Genomic DNA, 20,997 nt, shown 5'->3' with positions numbered 1-20,997 from the left:
CTCTGGTCCACCAGAGGAGAGATATGAGGACCTCTGATGGTACCTTGAATTTGGTGTTGCTTCAGCTGGAGCGCTGGTACGAGAGCAGGAACCACTGGAGGGATCTAGTGTGGAGACGAGCCCAAGGGATGATAGATATACATGAGATCATCTTGCCTAACAATTTTGATAGTTCAGCTAGGGACACCTCTTAAGACCCCTGATCTCCTTGACTAATTGCTGAATGCTATTTAATCTATCTGGTGACAGGTAAACTTTGCCTTCCACCATATCTATGACTGCCCCCAGGTGGATTAACCGAGTCGATGGTGTTAAATGACTCTTTTTCCACTTTATTGAAAACCTGTGTTGTAGGGATTGTAATGTGTTCTGAGTATTTCTGACTGCTTGATGATTGGAAGATGACAAAATTAAGATGTCATCAAGGTAACACTGGAGTCGTACAGGGATATCACGGAGATGAGCAGCTAGAGCTGCAAAAACCTTTGTGAAAGTCCTAGGGGCAGAAGCTAGTCCGAAAGGAAGGGCCACATATTCGAAATGGTGGTTATTATAACATCCAGAATCTCAGAAATTTATAGTGGGAAGGCCGAATAGCAATATGTAGGTATGCCTCCATCAGATCTATAGACGTAAGGACGTCACCTTTTCTGATGCCAAGATAGATTGTTCCATTTGATCAATTAGATCCACTTCCTCCTCCTCCTCCTCCTCCTCCTCCTCCTCCTCCTCCTCCTCCTCCTCCTCCTCCTCCACCACCACCACCACCACCACCACCACCTCCTCAGTCGGCCTTGGAGGGGCGCTTCCTCTTGTAAATGTACCTGGGTATAGTGTTGCTCTGACCTGGTCAATGACCTCAACAATTGGGAATCATAATCAATGGTTACAGGATGTTCCCTGATCAGAACTGTGTGTTGAAGAACTGCTGCAATTCCCTGGCGGATTGCCAGCTCCATCCAGGCCTTCATCCTCTCTGGAACTTCCTCTGGAAGAATGTCATCCTGTCGAAGACCAGTAGCTGTTGGAGTGAATGTAGCTTCGGGGGCCCTTCATGTGGTCGGTGTTCCAGGAAACTGGGCCTGTTGGCTCTGGGGAGCCAAACTGTGCCTGGATGAGAGGGAAAGATCTAGGGGAGGAGGAGGGTGGGAAGAGGTGGACAGACCTGGACTGGGAGAGGGAAAGTCCTGTGAGGCCCTGTGCGCCTCCCATGTGCACTTATCTATCTGCTTTTCTAATGCTTTATGGCGCCTGTTGGCTTCCCTTTCTGAAGCTTTAGGATTCCCTTTAGCCTGCTTAGGTTTGTGCTGAGATTTGGCTTTGATCTTCAAAGATGAGGTCTGAGAGCTGTTACCACCTGCCATTTCGACTGAAGGAATTACAGTATACTTGTTATTCAATGCAATACTGTGAAGGCAGTTGGCACGCCCAGGGACCTGATCTAAGAACAGACCAGTTGCCCTGATGATGTTTTTATTCCCTCCTCCTTTTCTCTCTCTTTTTTTTAAATACTTATCTATAATGAGTTGTATCTCAGTAATAATATTTTATTGATATTAAAATATTATACCAAGCAGATTATTATTATTATTATTATTATTATTATTATTATTATTATTATTATTATTATTATTATTATTATTATTATTATTATTATTAATATATAGCTATATGTATATGAATATCAATTAAATAGCACGAGGCTAAAATGTTGAAAAACCAAACAGCCAAATTTAGAACGCCTAAAGGCCCAAGTTGATAAAGGTAGAGCTTCCCTGCACAGGCGGACACAGACCTAGGTGCTCGCTGTTGTGCCGCTGGGTTGATTGGGCTGTGAGGGTTAAGCCAACAATTTAAATGTAGGAATAGCCTCGAATGTAGTAAAAACAAGACGAGGGTATAATGATCCCAAGTGTTCCTAAAGAGAAACCTCTGCTCGGGAACCTCTGCCCGAGCAGAGGTTTCTCTTCGAACACTTGGGATCATTATACCTCACACAGCACAAAATAAAATACCGTCAGCGTGGCCACGAGGTCTGTGTAAGAAAAAATGGCCTCCGGCTGTTAACCTTTTGGCACGCTCTCCAGCAGCAAACTCCCGCCATGTGAAGGAGTAGCCTCCGAGGACTCTTCCTATAAGGCTAAACGGTGGGGAAGGGTGGAAGGAACTAAGCGTTTAAATCTTCCACCCCCAGGCAGCGATCAGAGGGGGGAAGAAAAGCGATATGACTCCGTTGTGAGCAAAGAGCTGTTCAGATGAAAAAAACTCTGCGGCTATCTATCAGAATGGCAGGGGTAGAAAGAGCAGTTGTGGGGAGGGGGCGCGGAGCAGCGCCAAAGCCTCCCTCCGCTTTGGGGTGCAAATCAGTGCTTCCCTGTAATGCAAGCGATCTCTGACTGCCTGATGTTAAAGAGCCAACGTCAAGAGATAGTAATGCGATTAGGAGGCTAAAGAGTCCTAAAGACAAGCTGATCAATTTTCAAACCTGCTAGTAAAGAAACAAATTTTCCTGTTTCGGCCAAGGAAGAATCACAAGCACTTCCTATCCTTCACGAGGCTGAGCCAAAACTGGGGAACGCTGGGGAGGAGTCCCGTGGAGGAGGAGGAGCATTCCAGAAATTAAGCCCAGCCTCGACATGCAGAGACTGAAGCACCTCCCACTACTGGATGCTCTGAACAGCTCATAGGAGAATATAATGGAATTATTATTTCTTGGGATTTGGAAACCTTGTTTTCTTGATTAACCGTAACACTGAGTTATTTTTTAGCTGACTATGCTACTTATTCATATACAGCTTGTGATTAACAAGATCCTTTTCACATGTATTAGAATTAAGCTAGCTACCTCACAATGTATTTGTAGGCATTAAATGTATATTATTAAATGGGGCACTTTGTATTTGATTCTATTATATTTGATTCTATTAATTTCAACCAACTTACTGAAATATTTTTGATTTTTTAGTATTAGTATTAACTATCACAACCAGGCTTGTCTATGCAAATCAAATCCATTCATTCATTTAATGCAATTATTGAGAAAAATCTGGAAGAGTACAAAGCCAAGTAGTGACTTTTCTGGTACCCATCTTGATGCCATTCTTCAGCAAGATTCCTGCTGTGGATTTTTAGATATGCCATATGTACCATATTTAAAAATCATATTTGAAATCTAGGTATATCATGTCACAGCACCCCAACAATCTACTTGGTAGTAAAAAAAACTACTAAATCAGAAAATGTACTCCGAGATATACCAGATTATGTTGTGCTTAAAGCAATGTTGCTTTTTCTTATTATCTATTACTTTTTTGCCATCTTTAGAGCTGCTACTCTATATTGTTTTCTCTTATTTTTATTTTAAACACAATTAGAAGTTGTACTGTTTGTTTTTCTTTGCATTTTTGTTAATTTAACACCATTCAGATTTATGTTTTCTGATATTACCTAAACAAACTATAAATATCATTATTAAATTGTATCATTTTTTCTTTGGTGACTTGTGCAACTTTTTATTTTTCTATTTTCACTAACCTTTTTGTGCAGTCATACTGCTTCTTCTGATGTCCTCCATTTGTTTTTGTTTTTTGTTTTACTCACTGGGACTGTTTAATCCTTTTAGACACTTCCACCTGTTTTGTGTTTCTTTTCCCATTAGCTTTTCTGTATTTTATTTATTCTTAGTTCTGAGCTTACTACAATTGAATTATTCAACTAATAACTGATTATGATCTGTCAAAACCAACCATTGCGCGTATCTTCCATGATTTCCTTAAAATCTTATTTAAAAGCATCCAAACTATTAAGTATGATTCTGAGTTCTATAAATATATTATTTGTAGTTTGTAAAGCTGGATTACACCTGTTCTAGTTTTTGGTTGATAAAGCAGTGGCCCCCAACCTTTTTTGTGCCGCGGCCCGGTACCGGCATCACAAAATCATCCGCGGCCCGGTACCGGCATCAGCACGCATGGCAAGGCGAGCCGAGCGGCCAGCCAGCCAGCCGTCCCCCGCTTCTCCCCGCCACCTTCAACTCCTCCTTTGTACCTGTGTCGATGGGCTTCGTGACGGCTTCGGGACGGTCGCTCGGCTCGCCTTGCCATGCGTGCTGAAAGAATCCTCGTGCCTTAGTTTTGTTTGAAGCCGCCCCCCCCCCACCTCGATGAAACTAAGGCGCGAGGATTCTTTCAGCACCCAAGCACCGCTTTCTACCCGGAAAAGCTCACCGGAAGCACTTTTTCATCAAAACAAGATGGCGGCGCCCAGCAAACTGGCGGCCCAGTAGAAATTGTTCCACGGACTGGTACCGGTCCGGGGACCGGTGGTTGGGGACCCCTGGATAAAGGCAAAGAATTTTTTTTCAGGGGAAAAGTTGATTCTTACCTAATGACAACAGAAGAACACTGAGAAAGGCGTCTTCCTGCACTTTTCAGTCCAGTATATATTTGTCCCATTTCCATGGCTCCTTCCAGGCCAACCACTTCTACCAACTGATCACTTAGGTCTGAAAATAAAATGCACAGCTCTACTGAAAATTGTGGAGGAAGCATGAATGTTAATACAAACAGCACCCTTTTGTCTTATTCTTCCACTCTTCTCAATAAATATTGATACTAATCAAGTAGAAACCAATAAACAGTTATTGGCAAAATATTATCATTTCTGAGTAACAGTATCTTTGAGGAATATATTGGAATGAGGAGAATTTGGTCTTGGAAAGAATACCTAGCATGTCATTTGAGAGAATAGCCTTGGTCTAAAATAGAAGTAAAACTGATTTCAACAAAGTTATTTTCTTGGGTCAATATTAAAAAATACTACAATCTTTGCATTGCTACCTTTCCACAAATATAATCAGAATCACAATAAGCAAAGCATGTGTTCAGACTACAAAAAAGTCAAAGCATTAAAATTTAAAAAGTCACCTGAACTGGAAGAAAAAGCATTTTTATGTAAAGCTGAGAATGAACATGTTCTATGTGTAACTGTCAATTGCATTGTCTTAACTCTGAACTATTGTTCCTTCACTTTCCTAATATGTTGTGACTGAGATTTGATATCCATTTATTAATCAAAATTTCAAATCAGAATCAAGCCATAACAGATATGGTTAATAGATGGATTTTAAATAATTATCAGTGTAAATGTAATGGGAATGTAATCAGTATTGTGCTCTAAGTTAAGTACATTATATCAGGGGAGGGTGATATATCACTACTCTGTTCATCTATTTATTGAAAATACTTTAGTATATTTCAATTAACAAGGCACTCTGCATAAGAAGTGCCTACCCAAGAAACTGAAACATACTATTGTAGCTAAATCCTATTCATACTTATTTAAAAGAAGACTCACTGAATTTATAGGTAAATTGCATACCCAAGTATCTTTAATAAGGATTACATCCAATGGGCTTCAGGTTTTTTGTTTTTTAACAAAAATAGCTTTAATGTAAAATTTTAAAACTTTATTTTTAACTACTCAGAAATAAATTACACTGAGTTAAGCAAGACTTACTCTTATGTAACGTCACATAAGATTGGAGCATTAGACTGAAAGCTTATATTATTTCTGAAAGTGTTTTGGCATGATTTATTAAATTAAGACTAACCAGCCACATTTTAGAATGACATGAATTAAGGCTGTGTAATTAAATTGATGCATAAAATCAGATATATGATCACCAAATCTTAAAAAGTAGTAACTTAAAACAGACAGACACACTTTTTGTTACTCTACTTTTGCTTAAACTTGTTGCCAAGAACAGATGGATAAGGAACAAAAACATTTTATTTCATGTTCATAACTAGTTTTTGCTTAAAATTCATGTTTCATAGATTGGTTTTTAATACAAATTTTCTTAGAAAATATTCTCCAAACTATATTAAAAAAAACCAAATACTTGTTTCTCATCTATAATCATCTTTATGATTAAATATAGAAAAAACTGATATGAGAAGTGGTAATCCCAATACAAAATCTTCATTTCACAGATTAAATCTCTGCAAGTACCTACAAGAAGAAGTCATCTGTATCTGATATACCAGCCATCATTGGGGGTAGCACTCCTCCTTAAATTGTGTGTCTGAAATACAGAGGTCCTTTTGCACTTGCTAGTCCTTGTGTAAATCTTTGATCACCTTTTATGGTGCCCCAAATGATGCTGTTTCTGAAACAAGATGCCTTGACATCCTTCTAATCTAATCTAATCTAATCTAATCTAATCTAATCTAATCTAATCTAATCTAATCTAATCTATGAATAAACGAATAACTGCTTTATTGCACTAGGGACTGCTTTTGAAACTCTAATTGGTCTAAAATGCAGTTGCCTACTCGCTGATGGATTGTTCCCAGTTTAGTAGACCAATACATATTCTATGGCTGCTGCATCACAGTAGGCTATAGGTAAATTCAAAATTACAATTATTATTTAATTCAATTCAAAGTTCTGGTCATTATCTAAAAAGCTCTTTTTGGCTCAGGTATTTATTTCCTGTGGGACATGTTCTCTAAATAGATTCTTCATATTCTTTGTACTTTTCCTGAGAATTGCTTCTGGTTCCTATCACCAATATTATCTAGTTAGGTAATGAAACATTTGCAAGCAAACAACCAAGCTCAGAGAGCACCAAGTAATCCATAGACCTACTCTTCCAGATAGTTCAAGGTATGGTCATATGGAGGCTATTTCTAGAACATTCTCTCTCTGAGGATAGGATGGCATCCTCCTTGCTTTCATTCATGAAATGTTTCAAGACCATTCTTTTCCAGAGGCTTTTTAGAGACTACACTGGTAATTAATGCTACCTATTCCATACTATCTCTGATGGTTATGCAATTCTGTGGATTATATAATTTTATTTATTTATTATTTCCTTACTGCTGTTTCAGTTGCAGATAGGTGATAAACATTCAAATACCATAACACAACAAATATAAAACAAAAACATTATACTTTATTAAAAAGTACTGATCTCAAAAATTTCCTAAAAAAGAAATAAATTACATAAATAAATAGCTGGCAGAACCCTGCATATAAAATATTAATCTAGATCTGATTAATGAGGAATAAATTGAAATTACCATTTTCTTAGAACTGCCCTGACTGATTTTTCCAGATATGTAAGACCCATTTCCTTCCTTCCTTCCTTCCTTCCTTCCTTCCTTCCTTCCTTCCTTCCTTCCTTCCTTCCTTCCTTCCTTCCTTCCTCCCCCCCTCCCTCCCTCCGATCTACATTTATTGTATAAGTAACATCATTGGTAAATTGTGATAACAATGATTCAGTCCAGATACTTTTATACCCATCCTCTGTTATGATTTTCTATCTCCTCAGGTTCTTGACAGTCTGTTGGCTCTATATTGAAGCTTGTCCATGACATGAAACCTTTCCCTTGTTTTCTGTGTGAATGACCTATCAGGGACTATGTGGGAATGTTTGCATAGCACCATGCTGCTCTGCCCTCTTTCCCAAGCCAAAGTACTTCACACATCTCTTCAGATTAGTGTTATAGATAAACAAAGCTGCTCACACAGTGATTGCTGATGTCAGGCACTTGCAAATAGCATGTAAAGGGGCACCTGACCCTTTGCCCTTATTCATAAAATGTATCTACAGCAGAGAGAACAATAAAGTCACCATGAGGATTTTTCTTTCATTTCTCCTGCTCAGGCTGTTTGAGCAATTAAAAAGATAAACTGAAATCTAAATAACCCTTCGTGTGTCTTTGCAGTGTCCCGTTCTTATTATATGCTCAAGATGGTGATAAAATATTTAAGAAACCCAAGAGCTTTTTAGAAGTCTGTGACAAAAGGCAATATTGGACCAATGCACCGTTAAACAGAATACTACATTTAAACATTTTTTCTATGAATATAAATCAAAGAAAATAAACAAGGGCAGAGGTGAAAAGGAACCTAGTAGTACTATGATTGGAAATAGTGATTTACACATGGAGGATTGTTCCTCTATAATGGAGCTGTTTTGTAAATACTCAATTCATCTTAGCCACATATAAGTATTGCAGACCTGGCAAGAGATTGAAAGTCTCTATTAGAATTTAGGGTTATTGCACTTAGTCAAGTACATTTACATAAAAAATATCATTGGTTGGTAGTAAATCTCTCCCTCTTGGCAGTTTGTCTTTGGAGTGATGAGGATACATGACCCCTAAATGTAATTAAAACTTGGTAATCATTACGCTAGGGAAAGTTTGAGTTCCAGCTACAAAATATAGAATAGGGAATTTGAGAATCCTTGGAAATACATTGGGATGAGTGATCTGCAGTATGTCCTAATCACTGATGTCTGTTTGGAATGTTTTATTTATTTATTTTAGATCACCACAACCACCATTTCAGTAACACATTTTTGCAATCTGCAGGAAGACAGAACTGTACAATATACAGAGACAGGAACTGTTTTAGTTGTTTTAGGTGCCAAAGACATGCTTAATGTCAGGGTCTTGTATACTCTAATGTGAACTATCATTATCAGTAACAAATATACACATTTAATGTTTGTGTATAAAAATATATGGTTGACTAACATTGCATTGTCAATTGCTATCTATTGTATGCTTTTTAAGATGATGATGGTGATGACGATAATGATGATTAAGTAAACACTAGTAAATAGACTGGATCTGGGAAACCTGTAGACCACTAGACATAAGATTAGAATTCTCATCATGATAAATTTGGGGCTGATAGAAACTGGTGTACAGCATTTGATGAGCACAATTTCCAGTTCTGGTTGTGAATCTAAGATACTGTGACTGATTCTTTTTGTGTAATATAATTGCAATTTAATCCAGGCAAGTTTATCTAAATAACTTTAAAATAGATTTGTACTCATAATATGAATTAGAAAAATATCTACTATGGTTTTATAAGCATTTTAAGAAGATATAAGAAAAATATAATACAAGGAATTAAAAATGGGATCAATATTTATTAAAGAAATAACCATTCTTCCATAGTAAATGTCTTGATTATACTTCTAGAGTTATTACTATAAATTCAATAGGTTTGGTAAATATGTTATTATAAATCTTTGACCCTAAAGTATATTGCAAATGTTTTTCAATTACAAAATTATTAGAAGACCTATACCATAGTTCAATTATAATGTATGCTAAAATATAATAATGTTATCCAAGTCCATAGATAGAGGATCAGCTCATAGAAAATATTCATTATTTGTAATCTAATCATAGGAAGACCCGGAAGGATTTGGAAAATGTACACCTAGCAAATATTCAAGAACTCATATTGATCTGGTATAAATTTAAACTAAATATTTGCTTCAAATATCCTTAACATACAAAGGATACACAAAAAAACAATCTTGTGGACTCCTGGATTCAAATGAGATTGTGCTTTCTTGTGGGATTATGTTTTATTTTAAACACCAGCCCTAATTGAGATTTATTCCCCCATATCTGCTTCTAGATATTTGTAGGTGCAAGAATCCCTTTGTGAGAAATTTATTTAGTTTACTAACAATACAGAGAATATTTTTCTACTGAGCATTTAATGGATACCTTCTCTCAGTGGTGGGATGCTGCCAGTGTAACAACCGGTTCGCTAATCATGCACGTGCACAGCTTTTGCAATTACTTATCTTTGATGTTACTTTGAGGAAGTAACACAGCGGAGGCATGACAAACCGCTCTGCTGTGCGAATCAGCAGAAATAGGTGAGTACAGCACAGAAGAGGGTAGGCGGGCCCACATGATCATCGGAACGCACCGGTTCAGAGGCAGCTATCATGGAAGCTAGGGGTTCACCTGAACTGGTCTGAACTAGGAGAACCCCACCTTCTCTGCATCTGGCAGCAAGAACAATAACAAAGAACAGTCTGCTCCTTGTCTACTAGGCATCTGAGAATTGGGCCACAAATGTGAATCCTTCAAGGTATTTAAAGTAAAATATGTGGGATGCCCAATTAATATCTACACACAACTCTTATGCTATGGATCAAATATGTTATCACAAAAGGATGCAATCAATGAAAATGACTTTCAAAAAATGAAGTCTAAATGATATTTCTCCAGTGGGAAATTTCACGTCTAAAAGTAAGGATATGGGGAGTTGGTCATACCTGAACCTTCTTCTCAGGAAGCCGAAGGGAGAATCCAGGATGGGTAGTCTCTAGTCTCCTAGCTCTGCAGACTGAGTTGAAAAACTGAGGACACACCCCCTGGTTATCGTCCCCAGTTCTGAACGACATTGAAGCGAATTCAGCTGCTCCTTGTCTTCAAACAGATAGTTCATTCATACTGCGAAAAAAAGGGACATTTCCTCCCTATTCCAACCAGACAGAACACAGGGTGGGACTGCATTCTCCCTTCGGCTCCCCGAGAAGAAGCATTCAGGTAGGACCAACACCCCTTCTCCACTGAGCTGAAGGGAGAATCCAGGATGGGACATACCAAAGCTGGCTGATGGCTATCCTACGGGGGGGGGGGAGATGGATTGGTCGGAGGTCCCCACCTCTACATGCACACCCTGCAGGACTAGTCTTCCAAAGGAGGCCTCCGTTGAGGCAAAGGAGTCAATTTTGTAATGTCTTATGAATGGGGTCACCGATGACCAGGTCGCAGCTCTACAAATGTCCAGAATCGATGCCTGTGTTGCCCAGGCTGCGGTGGTCGCTGCACTTCTGGTTAAGTGCGCTGTGATCCTCCTGGGCACAGGAAGGCTCTGTAACTCATAGGCCCTTGCAGTGCAGGCTCTGAGCCAGCAACCCACTGTGGAAGGTGTCACCCTGCAACCTAAAGTTGACGGCTGAAAGGAAACAAACAAGGCTTCCATCCTCCTAAAAGAAGAAGTTCTCTTAATGTAAATACGGAGGGCCCTCCTAACGTCCAAGGTGTGCCATTTTTTCTCTAGTGCACGGGGAGGCTCAGGACAGAAATTAGGCAAAATCAACTCCTGTGAACAATGGAATAAGGAGTTCACCTTGGGCAGGAAAGTAGGGTCCAACCACAGAACTACCTTGTCTGCATGGAATACGCACAGATCCTTCCTGATGGATAAGGCCGCCAACTCCGAAATACGCCTGGCCGAGGTAATGGCCACCAAGAATGACACCTTGCATGTGAGAAGGCGAAGGCAGACTTCACGTAAGGGTTCCAATGGGGGAGAAGTTAGTGCCTGCAGGACCTTAGGCAAATCCCAGGTGGGGTAACAGTGGACCACTGGTGGCCTCAGATTCATGGGTCCCCTAAGGAAGGCTTTCACCCTAGGGTGTTGGGTCAGAGTAGTAGAGCCATTGACCAAAATCACCGAGGCCAAGGCAGCCACCTGTCTCTTCAAGGTATTGGGGGCGAGACCTTTATCCAACCCATCCTGCATGAACTCTAATACCTTTGCAACAGAAACCCCAGTGGGTTCCAATTGGTGACAAGCGCATCAACTGCAGAAAATCTTCCATGTTGCGTTATATATCCTGGTTGTGGAAGGTCTTCTGGCCACCTGGATGGTCTGAATGACCTTTATGGAAAACTTCTCCCATTTCAGGATCCCCCACTCAAGCGCTAGACGGTCAATTGAAACCAGGCTGGATCTGGGTGCTCGATCGGGCCCTGGCTGAGGAAGATCTTGTGCAGGAGAATTCTACAGGGTTTGGTGACTGACAGGCCCATCAGGTCGGTGAACCCAGGACGCCTGGGCCAGTAAGTGGCTACCAACAGAACTTCCGCCTTTTCTATCAGTACTTTCCTGATTGCCCCCAGAATCAGGGGAAGGCATACAATAGTCCCTGGGGCCACCTGCACTGGAGAGCGTTGACCCTTTCTGCTCCTCGGGCAGGGAATTGAGCAAAGAACCTCGGGAGGTGCGTGTTCTCTGATGATGCAAAGACATTCAAAATTGGGAGGCCGAAGCGTTCCGTCATCTCCTGGAATAGACTGGGAGTCACCATTCTGACTGGTCGACTATGGCCCTGTTCAACCAGTCTGCCTACACGTTGAATATTCCCAAGATATGTTCTGCTCGTAGGGACAACAGGTTTCTCTCCGCCCACCTGCACAATTGAGTTGCTTCCTGCATTAGAGATCTGGAGCGTGTGCCCCCCTGCCGGTTTATGTGGGCCTTGGTAGTCACATTGTCCATGAGAAGCACGTCTCCCCACCACCTCTTGCCTTAGATCCTTGAGCACTAGCAGGCAGCCCTGAACTCTGGCCAATTTATGTTGTGGACAAGCTCCTCTTGTGACCACCTCCCCTGGGTGACCTGGGCTCCCAAGTGGGGCCCCCAAACATAGAGACTGGTGTCGGTGGTGATGGTAATCCTCTGGGGTTCCCTGTACAAGCATCCCTGATCCATGGCTCGGACTGCCACCAATGGAGGGAACGAAGAACTGGCAAGGGTACGTGAACCCTCCTTGGAGAGTCACCCCTGCTCACCTTCTGGTAAGGGAGCAGGAACAACTGAAGGGTTCGGCCATGGAAGGGCCCATGGGACAATCCCGATGCACGATATCATTTTGCCAAGAAGTTGAGACAACAAAATGATAGGTGCCTCTGGAAGACAGGATCAGTGACGTGACTTCCCTGATACTGTCTCGACTCTCCTGTGAGAGAAAAAACTGTCCAGCTAAGATGTCTATAATGGTCCCCAAATGCAAGATCTGAGTTGATGGTACTAGGTGGCATTTGTTCAGGTTTATCGAGAACCCATGGGATGAGACCTGTAATCAAAACGCTTCCCCTGGGAGGGCAGGATCTTTCACTTGTCCCTGGTTTCCGTCAAAAAGGGATCCAGGGCTTCTCCAAAAAGCCTCTCTCCCTTAAAGGGAGCTGATGCCAGCTTCCATTTGGTTCTGACATCCATCTGCCAATTTCTAAGCCAGAGAAGCCTGCGTGCTGTTATGGAAGAGGCCATGGTTCTGGAAGAAAATTTGGCTGATGTGAGGGTGGCATCAGCAGTAAATTGAGCTGCAGCTATAATCTTATTCAGGTCCTGATGCACCCTGAGATCCTCAGGTGGGATTCTGTCCTGTAGCTGCCTCAACCACTGCAAAGAGGCCCGAGTAAAAAGAGATGCGGTCGTAGATGCTCTGATAGCCCAGGAGTCGGCTTGATGAGCTCTCCGGAGTGCCATCTCCTCCTTCCGGTCGTCTGTCTTTAGAACATCCTCCGCATCAGGTGGGATGACAGATGAGGAAGCTAGGGCTACCACTGGGCCACCTACTGTTGGCACTTCCATAATGTCCAAAAGGTCTTTGTCCACATTAAATAAGGTACACTCAGACCCACTGGGGCGAGTGTATATCCCAGGGGACTCCCACTGCTTTTTGATCAGGTTCAGAAACATTTGGGGCACAGGTACAGAGTCCACCACAGATGCTTTCTCAGTGAACAGGAAATCCTCTTGATCCTCTCCCTCAGTGGGAAGGTCCTGAGTGTCCATGTCCTTTTTGGCACGGTCTGCTGGTTAAGGCCGTGCTCTCGGCCTTAACCAGCAGAGTCTTGAAAAGAGCCAGCTGGAAAAGGCCCTTAAAGGAGGGGGGACCTGCTTCCTCCGACTCCTCATCCGAAAAATCCCTTTCTGGAAGGAGGTCCTTTTCAGAGCCATAAATTTGGCTGCTTTCTGAACGTGAGGCCGAGCGCTCTCTGAAGTGGACCAGCTGTTTAGCAGAAGCATGCCCCTGCCCCTGCAGGACTCCTCTGTTAGTGTCCAAATAAGACAGCTGGCGCAGCTGGTTGACCTCTGCCTGCAATTCCTGTCTTATTGTCTGGGAGATCCAGGCTCTCATGAAGGATGGCATTTTTTGCATCTGGGTCTCCTCTGGTCATAAGCCAGCTACTGTATTTGTAAAGGTGGCTGCAGGCACAGGTCTGGCTCCACTGGAGACTTAGTCTGCAGGTGCTGCCATCAAGATCCCCTGAGGCAGCTCAGAAAAATTGTGAGAGGTCTCAGCCCTGATTTGAAGGTTACCCTGCAAATCGTGGGTACTTGAGCCCCCAGTAGACCGGCCGTCATATACTACCTATCTGCCAGTTGGTCTGGCTGCCTGTCATCTTGAGGAGGCAAAGTTTGAGGGGTGGTTATGTATTCAGTCATCCTGGAATCTCTCACTGTCCTGTCAAACTGTTTGTCTATGGCTTTTTGTCTACGCCTGGCCTGTCTATCCTCAGCCCTAGAGGATCTCTTAGGGGCTAGAGTCTTGGCTCTAATCCTAGCTGCTGCCTCCAGACCAGCAGACCTGGGCTTGGTGGATCCCTTTATAGCCTTCTCTCTACCCTGCTGAGGAACTGACAATTCTTGATCAGCTCCCTTGGCAGTCATCTTTGAGCCCGCCAAAAATAACTGTCACTTGATGAGGTAGAGAAAGGGAGAAAGAAGTAAAAATAAAATAAAATAAAATAAAAAATATTCAGCCTAAGCTGTCAGCTACAGCCACAATAGCTGTCCACCACTTCAGGAGGCTAGTGCGACCCAAAGTGTTGAGCTCAGCCCAGGTCTGCAATTCAAAAGTTGAGTCAAGGAAAAAAAGTTGAAAAAAAGGCTGCCTCTTTGAATTGCAGCAAGCCCTGACAGGCCAGAAGCTTGCGAGCCTGGCGCTGGCTGCACCGCAATTATCAGGCAGACTCAAGTGTCTCACAGCTGCCATGGTGCTCTGGAGACTTGATGGGGGGGGTCAGGATTTAATCCTGATGGCCAGAAACGCCCCCAAGGGACAATCCTGGAGATGAACTGCAAGATTGTCCCTAAACGAAATCAAAGGCTGCTGCTGCCGAAAAGGGACAGAAGCGCTTAGTGGCAGCTGCGGCTTGTCCCAGGCAAGGGAAAATGGATCGGGAGGAGGCGAGTTAAATAAGACGCCGACTCCCACCCCAGCCTGGCCACACGGGCTCTCAGGGTCACCTTCACTCCAGTTTTAGCAGAAAACAAAACAAAAACCAGTCCATCAGCAAGGAAAGTCAAAAAATTAAAACAACAAGCAAAAAAACGTGAACCGGAAAAAAAGGCGCGAAAAAATGAAAGTGCTTAACCGGCAAGCCGGCTAGCTGTCAAACCTGATCTAAGCCTCTCTGCGAAAAAAAAACTTAATCCAGGGGGTGAATATTCTTCTACAATCCTAACTATTCAGAGTCCTTAAAGGGTGGTCTGAACACGCTGAGACCGAGTGAAGAACTGGGGACCGTTACCAGCGGGTGTGTCCTCAGTTTTTCAACTCGGTCTGCAGAGCTAGGAGACTAGAGACTACCCATCCTGGATTCTCGTTTCGGCTCAGTGGAGAACTTGAAAGATTAGCTGCTGCAGAATAGCAGTGAGAGAAAGCCACATCCTTCTTTGCTTACGAGCTTCTCAAAGGCAACTAGATGACTTCCTTGGAAAACAGAACACTGCAGGACTTTGTCTTATTTGCTGGGGCTCTTCTTACATCACATGTAATGCAAGAATTATAGGAAATTAATCTGTAGCGTTTCTTTTAAATCCCTAAGACAAGCACATTTAAAATTCCACTTCTGTTTTTCAAACATGCACCCCAAACAGCTGGAAGGAATCTTAAGAACACTGTTAAAGAGGTCACAGGTGGGATCTAAGCATCTCTTTATTTATATTAATTGAAATATACCTTATTAATTTCATGTGATTTTGAGACAAATTTTAAGGCATACAGAAAAAATGTTTAGAAAAAGTGCTGTCATTAGTGAGTTAAGTGACTTCCCTCTGCCCCTTGAAAAAGCACAGTTCCTGATTAATGCTGAAGAAAACAAAAGACAAAGTACTTTGATTTTCAACCATTTTTCTCTCCAATGAAAATAACATTTGAGAATAAAACCAGTTTCAGAAATGTTAACATTGGGAAACAAAGGGTCTTATTTTCTATTTCTAGGAGATTATTATAGAAAAACTTTTGGGAATAATGTCTTTCCTTTGATAGCTATTCTGAAAACTGGAAATGCAATTTCTTTAAAGCTTGCATGAAAATGCCCGTATCTGCATTTTTAGTATTATTTGTTTTATAAGGATATCCCTGAATTAGCTTTGTAAGTTCTTTCCAGCAAAAGAACAAAAGCTATTCTACAAAATAATTTTGAACTTGGATGAAATTGAGGGAGGAGGAGGAGGAGGAGGAGGAGGAGGAGGAGGAGGAGGAGGAGGAGGAGGAGGAGGAAAGTTCTCTTGTTTTTATCAAATCTGATTGCTGCAGCTGTTCCCATTTTCTGTATTTTAAAAATAGCTTTATTCAGTGCCTTGTTGGAGAAAGGCCAGAGTATCATTAGAACATGATGTACAGAAAAACCTCTATTCAGTTACAGATACAGAAATATATTTAAGATCAGTGGGGGTCATCTGAAGCAAACACTTGTAAACGGAAAATGGAATTTTAATGTGCTCAGACCATTCGTTGCTTTTAGCTGGATATTTAAGAAATTTAAACCTGATATCTTCCTGTTTGTCAGGGCAATATCAAATAGCTGTGCATCAGGCATAAAACAATATGAACAAATCAGGGATCTTTCTAGAAACAGAAATAGATCTTGTTCTCATATTACTTCTAACAATTTTGGCATTTACTTCAAATGGTTGTTAGTAACATTATATATTTCAGTGTTCTATAAACAGGCCTTTACCTTGGGAAAAAAATACTGGAACTAAAAATGCTGGATCAATAGAAGTCATATCTGAATGTTATTTCTTGTTAAACTCACAGCAATTGCACGAAAGCAAATGACATTTAAAGAACCCCGCATCTTGTATACTCATGATAGGGTATCATCATCATCATCATCATCATCATCACCACCACCACCACCATCATCAGATTGATTCACAGTCTAGGATTGCAAAATAACTTAACAGTTCAAGTCCTAACCAAGGACCTAAGGGCTGATAAGGTGACATCTGAGTATATAGGCAGTTCCGAGTAAGGTAGTTTTTTGCGAAGTCAGAACATTCAGGTCTAATAAGTTGTTTGTTGTGGTTGTTGTTTCCTCATCACCATAGCAAAAAGTGTTCTAATGTGGGAAAAATCTAACTTTTGTCTTTTATTTTAATCTTTCCTGAACAATTCTCCCATTCACAATCAATTTCACAGATTGAAAGGAAAAAGAGAATTCCCTTACAGGAAAATAGGACAATTTTTATTGTGAGCACAAATATATTGTGAGAGTCTCACACAAACTTAAGTTAGCAATGATAAAAGTTAAATGCTATCAGCTACATGTACAGTTGTTCTACCTGCGGGATAATCATTTGGTTGGGAAGTTGGAATACTGTATATAAAATACCTCATCTCTTCCATTGAAGAGAATAAGTTAAGCTGTGCTGCATGGCATATCCTATACTTTTTCTATGCACAAATGACACAAATCACCATTATCACAGTTGCATCTTTGGAATAACATTTTGTTGTTGTTAGTTGCAAAGTCATGCCTGACCCATTGCAACCCCATGGACAACATTCCTCCAGGCCTTTCTGTCCCCTACTGTCCTCTGGAGTCCATTTAAGCTCACGCCTACTGTTTCAGTGACTCCATCCAATCACCTCATTCTCTGCCTTCCCCTTCTTCTTTTTCCCTCAGTCTTTCCCAACATTAGGCTCTTTTCCAGTGAGTCCTCCCTTCTCATTAGGTGGCCAAAGTATTTGAGTTTCATCTTCAGGATCTGGCCTTCTAAAGAGCAGTCAGGGTTGATCTCCTCTGACTGGTTTGATGGCCTTGCAGTCCAAGCAAAATTTTGTCAATGTCAAGTTATAATAAAGCAAAATAAGTGATAGTAATGATAGAGATAGCGATGTTGTTTTTCCACTGCACTGAGCATACCAATAGACCAGGGGTGGGATTCAAATTTCTTAACAACTGGTTCTGTGGGTGTGGTCTAATTTGTGGGTGTGGCTTGGTGGTCATGTGACTGGATGGGCGTGGCTTGTATGTAAATATTATAAATATTGATGTAAATATTGATTATTTTTTTTTATAAAAAAAACAGCAACTTTTACCCAAAAGCAGACAAAGCAGCCAGGCAGATTGAATTGCTCACAGAATCACAGTTTCACTTAGAGATCTATCTATCTGCAATCAGCTACCTGAGTCTGTCACATAAAATTTGCTTGCAAGCAAACTCATAAAATTCTCCCGGCAGAGCAGAACAGCTGATAGTCGGGGGGAGGAGGAAAAATAGCAACTTACCAAACCAGACAAGTTGGGTGGCTTGCGTGCCAGGTAAGGAATGAGTGGGCAGGGAGGGGAGGGGCCAGCCAGTGGAGGGATTTGCCAGTTCTTCAAACTGCGGACAATTATAACACCGCTTCTGTGCAATGTTTGCAAGAAATCATCAGCTGTGCCGCCTGGACAGCTGACAAGTGCTGTGCTGGGGTGCACAGCATTTGAAAATCCTCGTTTCTGCTTTTTGAACCTCAGCTGTGCCGTGCAAAGCAGCTGAGGAGGGAAAAGCAGGGAATAAAGGACAGCCTAGAGCCCAGGCAGGCAGGTGGACCAAACACCGAACCGGTTTGGTGTCAGCTGCTCTTCGCAGCTACAGGTTCTATAGAACGGGCCCGAACACATAGTATCCCACTCCTGCAATAGACACATACACAGCTACAAAGAAACAGGCACAAACACTTCTTTCTAAAAAGGGTAAGTCTTTGGGTGAGGTGCCTTCTTTTTGTTCAAAAAGTTTGATTCTTCCTATGAAAGCAACAAGAAATCTGACATTTTTATAATAAATAACAACCCCTGTAAATTTCCTGTTTCAGCTTGATGTTGAAAAGAATTATAAATGTGCTGAGATTGATCTTATCTACCTTTAAAAACTGGTATTTCTATCAGAAGGTGCAAAAAACTATATTGTTTTAGGATATTATAAGCTACTAGAGTTTAAACAAAGCTCCTCCCCACATTTTCTATTTTCAATTAAGTCACTCAACTGATGCTTAGTGCCAGCAGCCCTTAATGGACTAGTTTGAGAGATGGAAGGTTATTCCATTAGCATTATTTTTATTTTTTTAAAAAACTGTTATTGCTTTAAAATACTTTTTTTGCACTTCTATAAAATATATATATATATTTCCATTAATACCTTTTCTCCATCTTTCACAGCAATACTATTAGTTACAAGTTTCAAATTTACCATTAAATGGATTAATAATATAAAATTATGCTAGATTAATTGGAATAACAAAAACATGAATAGTATAAAGTTGACTAAAAAACATAAATTCATTAATTTGAAATTAAGGCCATATATTCCATTCATTAACGGATATTGTAGTCTCAGATGGATTTTCCTATATCTGCACTGTTCTCCTGGTGACTAAAGAAGTCAACATGTATACTCTATGTTTAAATCTTATAGATGTTACCACAACCTAATTTTTAATTACAGTGCAAGGATTTATAGGTAGACAGGCAAAATGAAACAGTGAAGATTCGTAATATACGTTTCAGTTGTAAAACATGCGTCTTCTATATTTATACCTTGACATGTTAAACAATTTAACAGCATATGGGCTGTATGGTAACACTGAATTAAGCAATAATAATTTCTCAATATGCAGAAAATTTACACTTAGAAGAATTGTGTATGTTAAGAAGAGCTTTCTAGTTTCTAAAATATTGAAAGTATTAACTTGCAGAATGAATGAATGTGTGTATATAAATGCACACATATATATATGTGTGTGTGTGTATGGTGTGTGTGTAATATCTCTGTGTATATATTATTTATATGCTGTATATATTCATGTGACAGAGGTGGTATGGGGCGTTGGTCCTACCTGAACGCTTCTTCTCGGGGAGCCAAAGGGAGAATCCAGGATGGGTAGTCTCTAGTCTCCTAGTTCTGCAGACTGAGTTGAAAAACTAAAGACACACCCCCTGGTAATGGTCCCCAGTTCTGAACGATGTTGAAGCGAATTCAGCTGCTCCTTGTCTTCAAACAGATAGTTCATTCATACTGCAAAAAAAGGGACATTTCCTCCCTATTCCGACCAGACAGAACACAGGGTGGGACTGGATTCTCCCTTCGGCTCCCCAAGAAGAAGCGTTCAGGTAGGACCAACGCCCCTTCTCCACTGAGCCGAAGGGAGAATCCAGGATGGGACATACCAAAGCTGGCTGATGGCTATCCTACGGGTGGGAGCTGGATTGGTCGGAGGTCCCCACCTCTACATGCACACCCTGCAGGACTTGTCTTCCAAAGGACGCCTCCGCTGAGGCAAAGGAGTCAATTTTGTAATGTCTTATGAATGGGGTCACCGATGACCAGGTCGCAGCTCTACAAATGTCCAGAATCGATGCCTGCATTGCCTAGGCTGCGGTGGTCGCTGCACTTCTGGTTAAGTGTGCTGTGATCCTCCTGGGCACAGGAAGGCTCTGTAACTCATAGGCCCTTGCAGTGCAGGCTCTGAGCCAGCGACCCATTGTGGAAGGTGTCACCCTGCAACCTAAAATTGACGGCTGAAAGGAAACAAACAAGGCTTCCATCCTCCTACAAGAAGAAGTTCTCTTAATGTAAATACGGAGGGCCCTCCTAACGTCCAAGGTGTGCCATTTTTTCTCTAGTGCATGGGGAAGCTCAGGACAGAAATTAGGCAAAGTCAACTCCTGTGAACAATGGAATAAGGAGTTCACCTTGGGCAGGAAAGTAGAGTCCAACCGCAGAACCACCTTGTCTGCATGGAATACGCACAGATCCTTCCTGATGGATAAGGCCGCCAACTCCGAAATACGCCTGGCCGAGGTAATGGCCACCAAGAATGACACCTTGCATGTGAGAAGGCGAAGGCAGACTTCACGTAAGGGTTCAAATGGGGGAGAAGTTAGTGCCTGCAGGACCTTAGGCAAATCCCAGGTGGGGTAACAGTGGACCACCGGTGGCCTGATTCATGGGTCCCCTAAGGAAGGCTTTCACCCTAGGGTGTTGGGTCAGAGTAGTAGAGCCCTTAACCAAAATCACTGAGGCCAAGGCAGCCACCTGTGTCTTCAATGTATTGGGGGCAAGATCTTTATCCAACCCATCCTGCAGGAACTC

General features: G+C 41.5%; 1 protein-coding gene across 3 annotated transcripts in view; it reads right to left on the bottom strand.

Moving 5' to 3' along the window:
* DGKB (diacylglycerol kinase beta) overlaps nt 1–20,997 on the bottom strand; it is a 306,279-nt gene that overhangs the window by 15,388 nt on the left and 269,894 nt on the right. For all 3 annotated transcript variants that reach the window (XM_026677800.2, XM_026677801.2, XM_087946837.1), the window contains one exon: nt 4,384–4,504. In XM_026677800.2, coding sequence (XP_026533585.1) covers nt 4,384–4,504 — 121 coding nt within the window. The remainder of the gene's footprint in view (nt 1–4,383; nt 4,505–20,997) is intronic.

This window comes from Notechis scutatus, chromosome Z, assembly GCF_049901735.1.
Source record: "Notechis scutatus isolate UNSWTSFEM ecotype Mainland chromosome Z, rNotScu1.2, whole genome shotgun sequence".
Classification (NCBI taxonomy): domain Eukaryota; kingdom Metazoa; phylum Chordata; class Lepidosauria; order Squamata; family Elapidae; genus Notechis; species Notechis scutatus.
The sequence above is the reverse complement of the archived record's forward strand: the minus strand, read 5'-3'. Positions and strand labels throughout refer to the sequence as shown.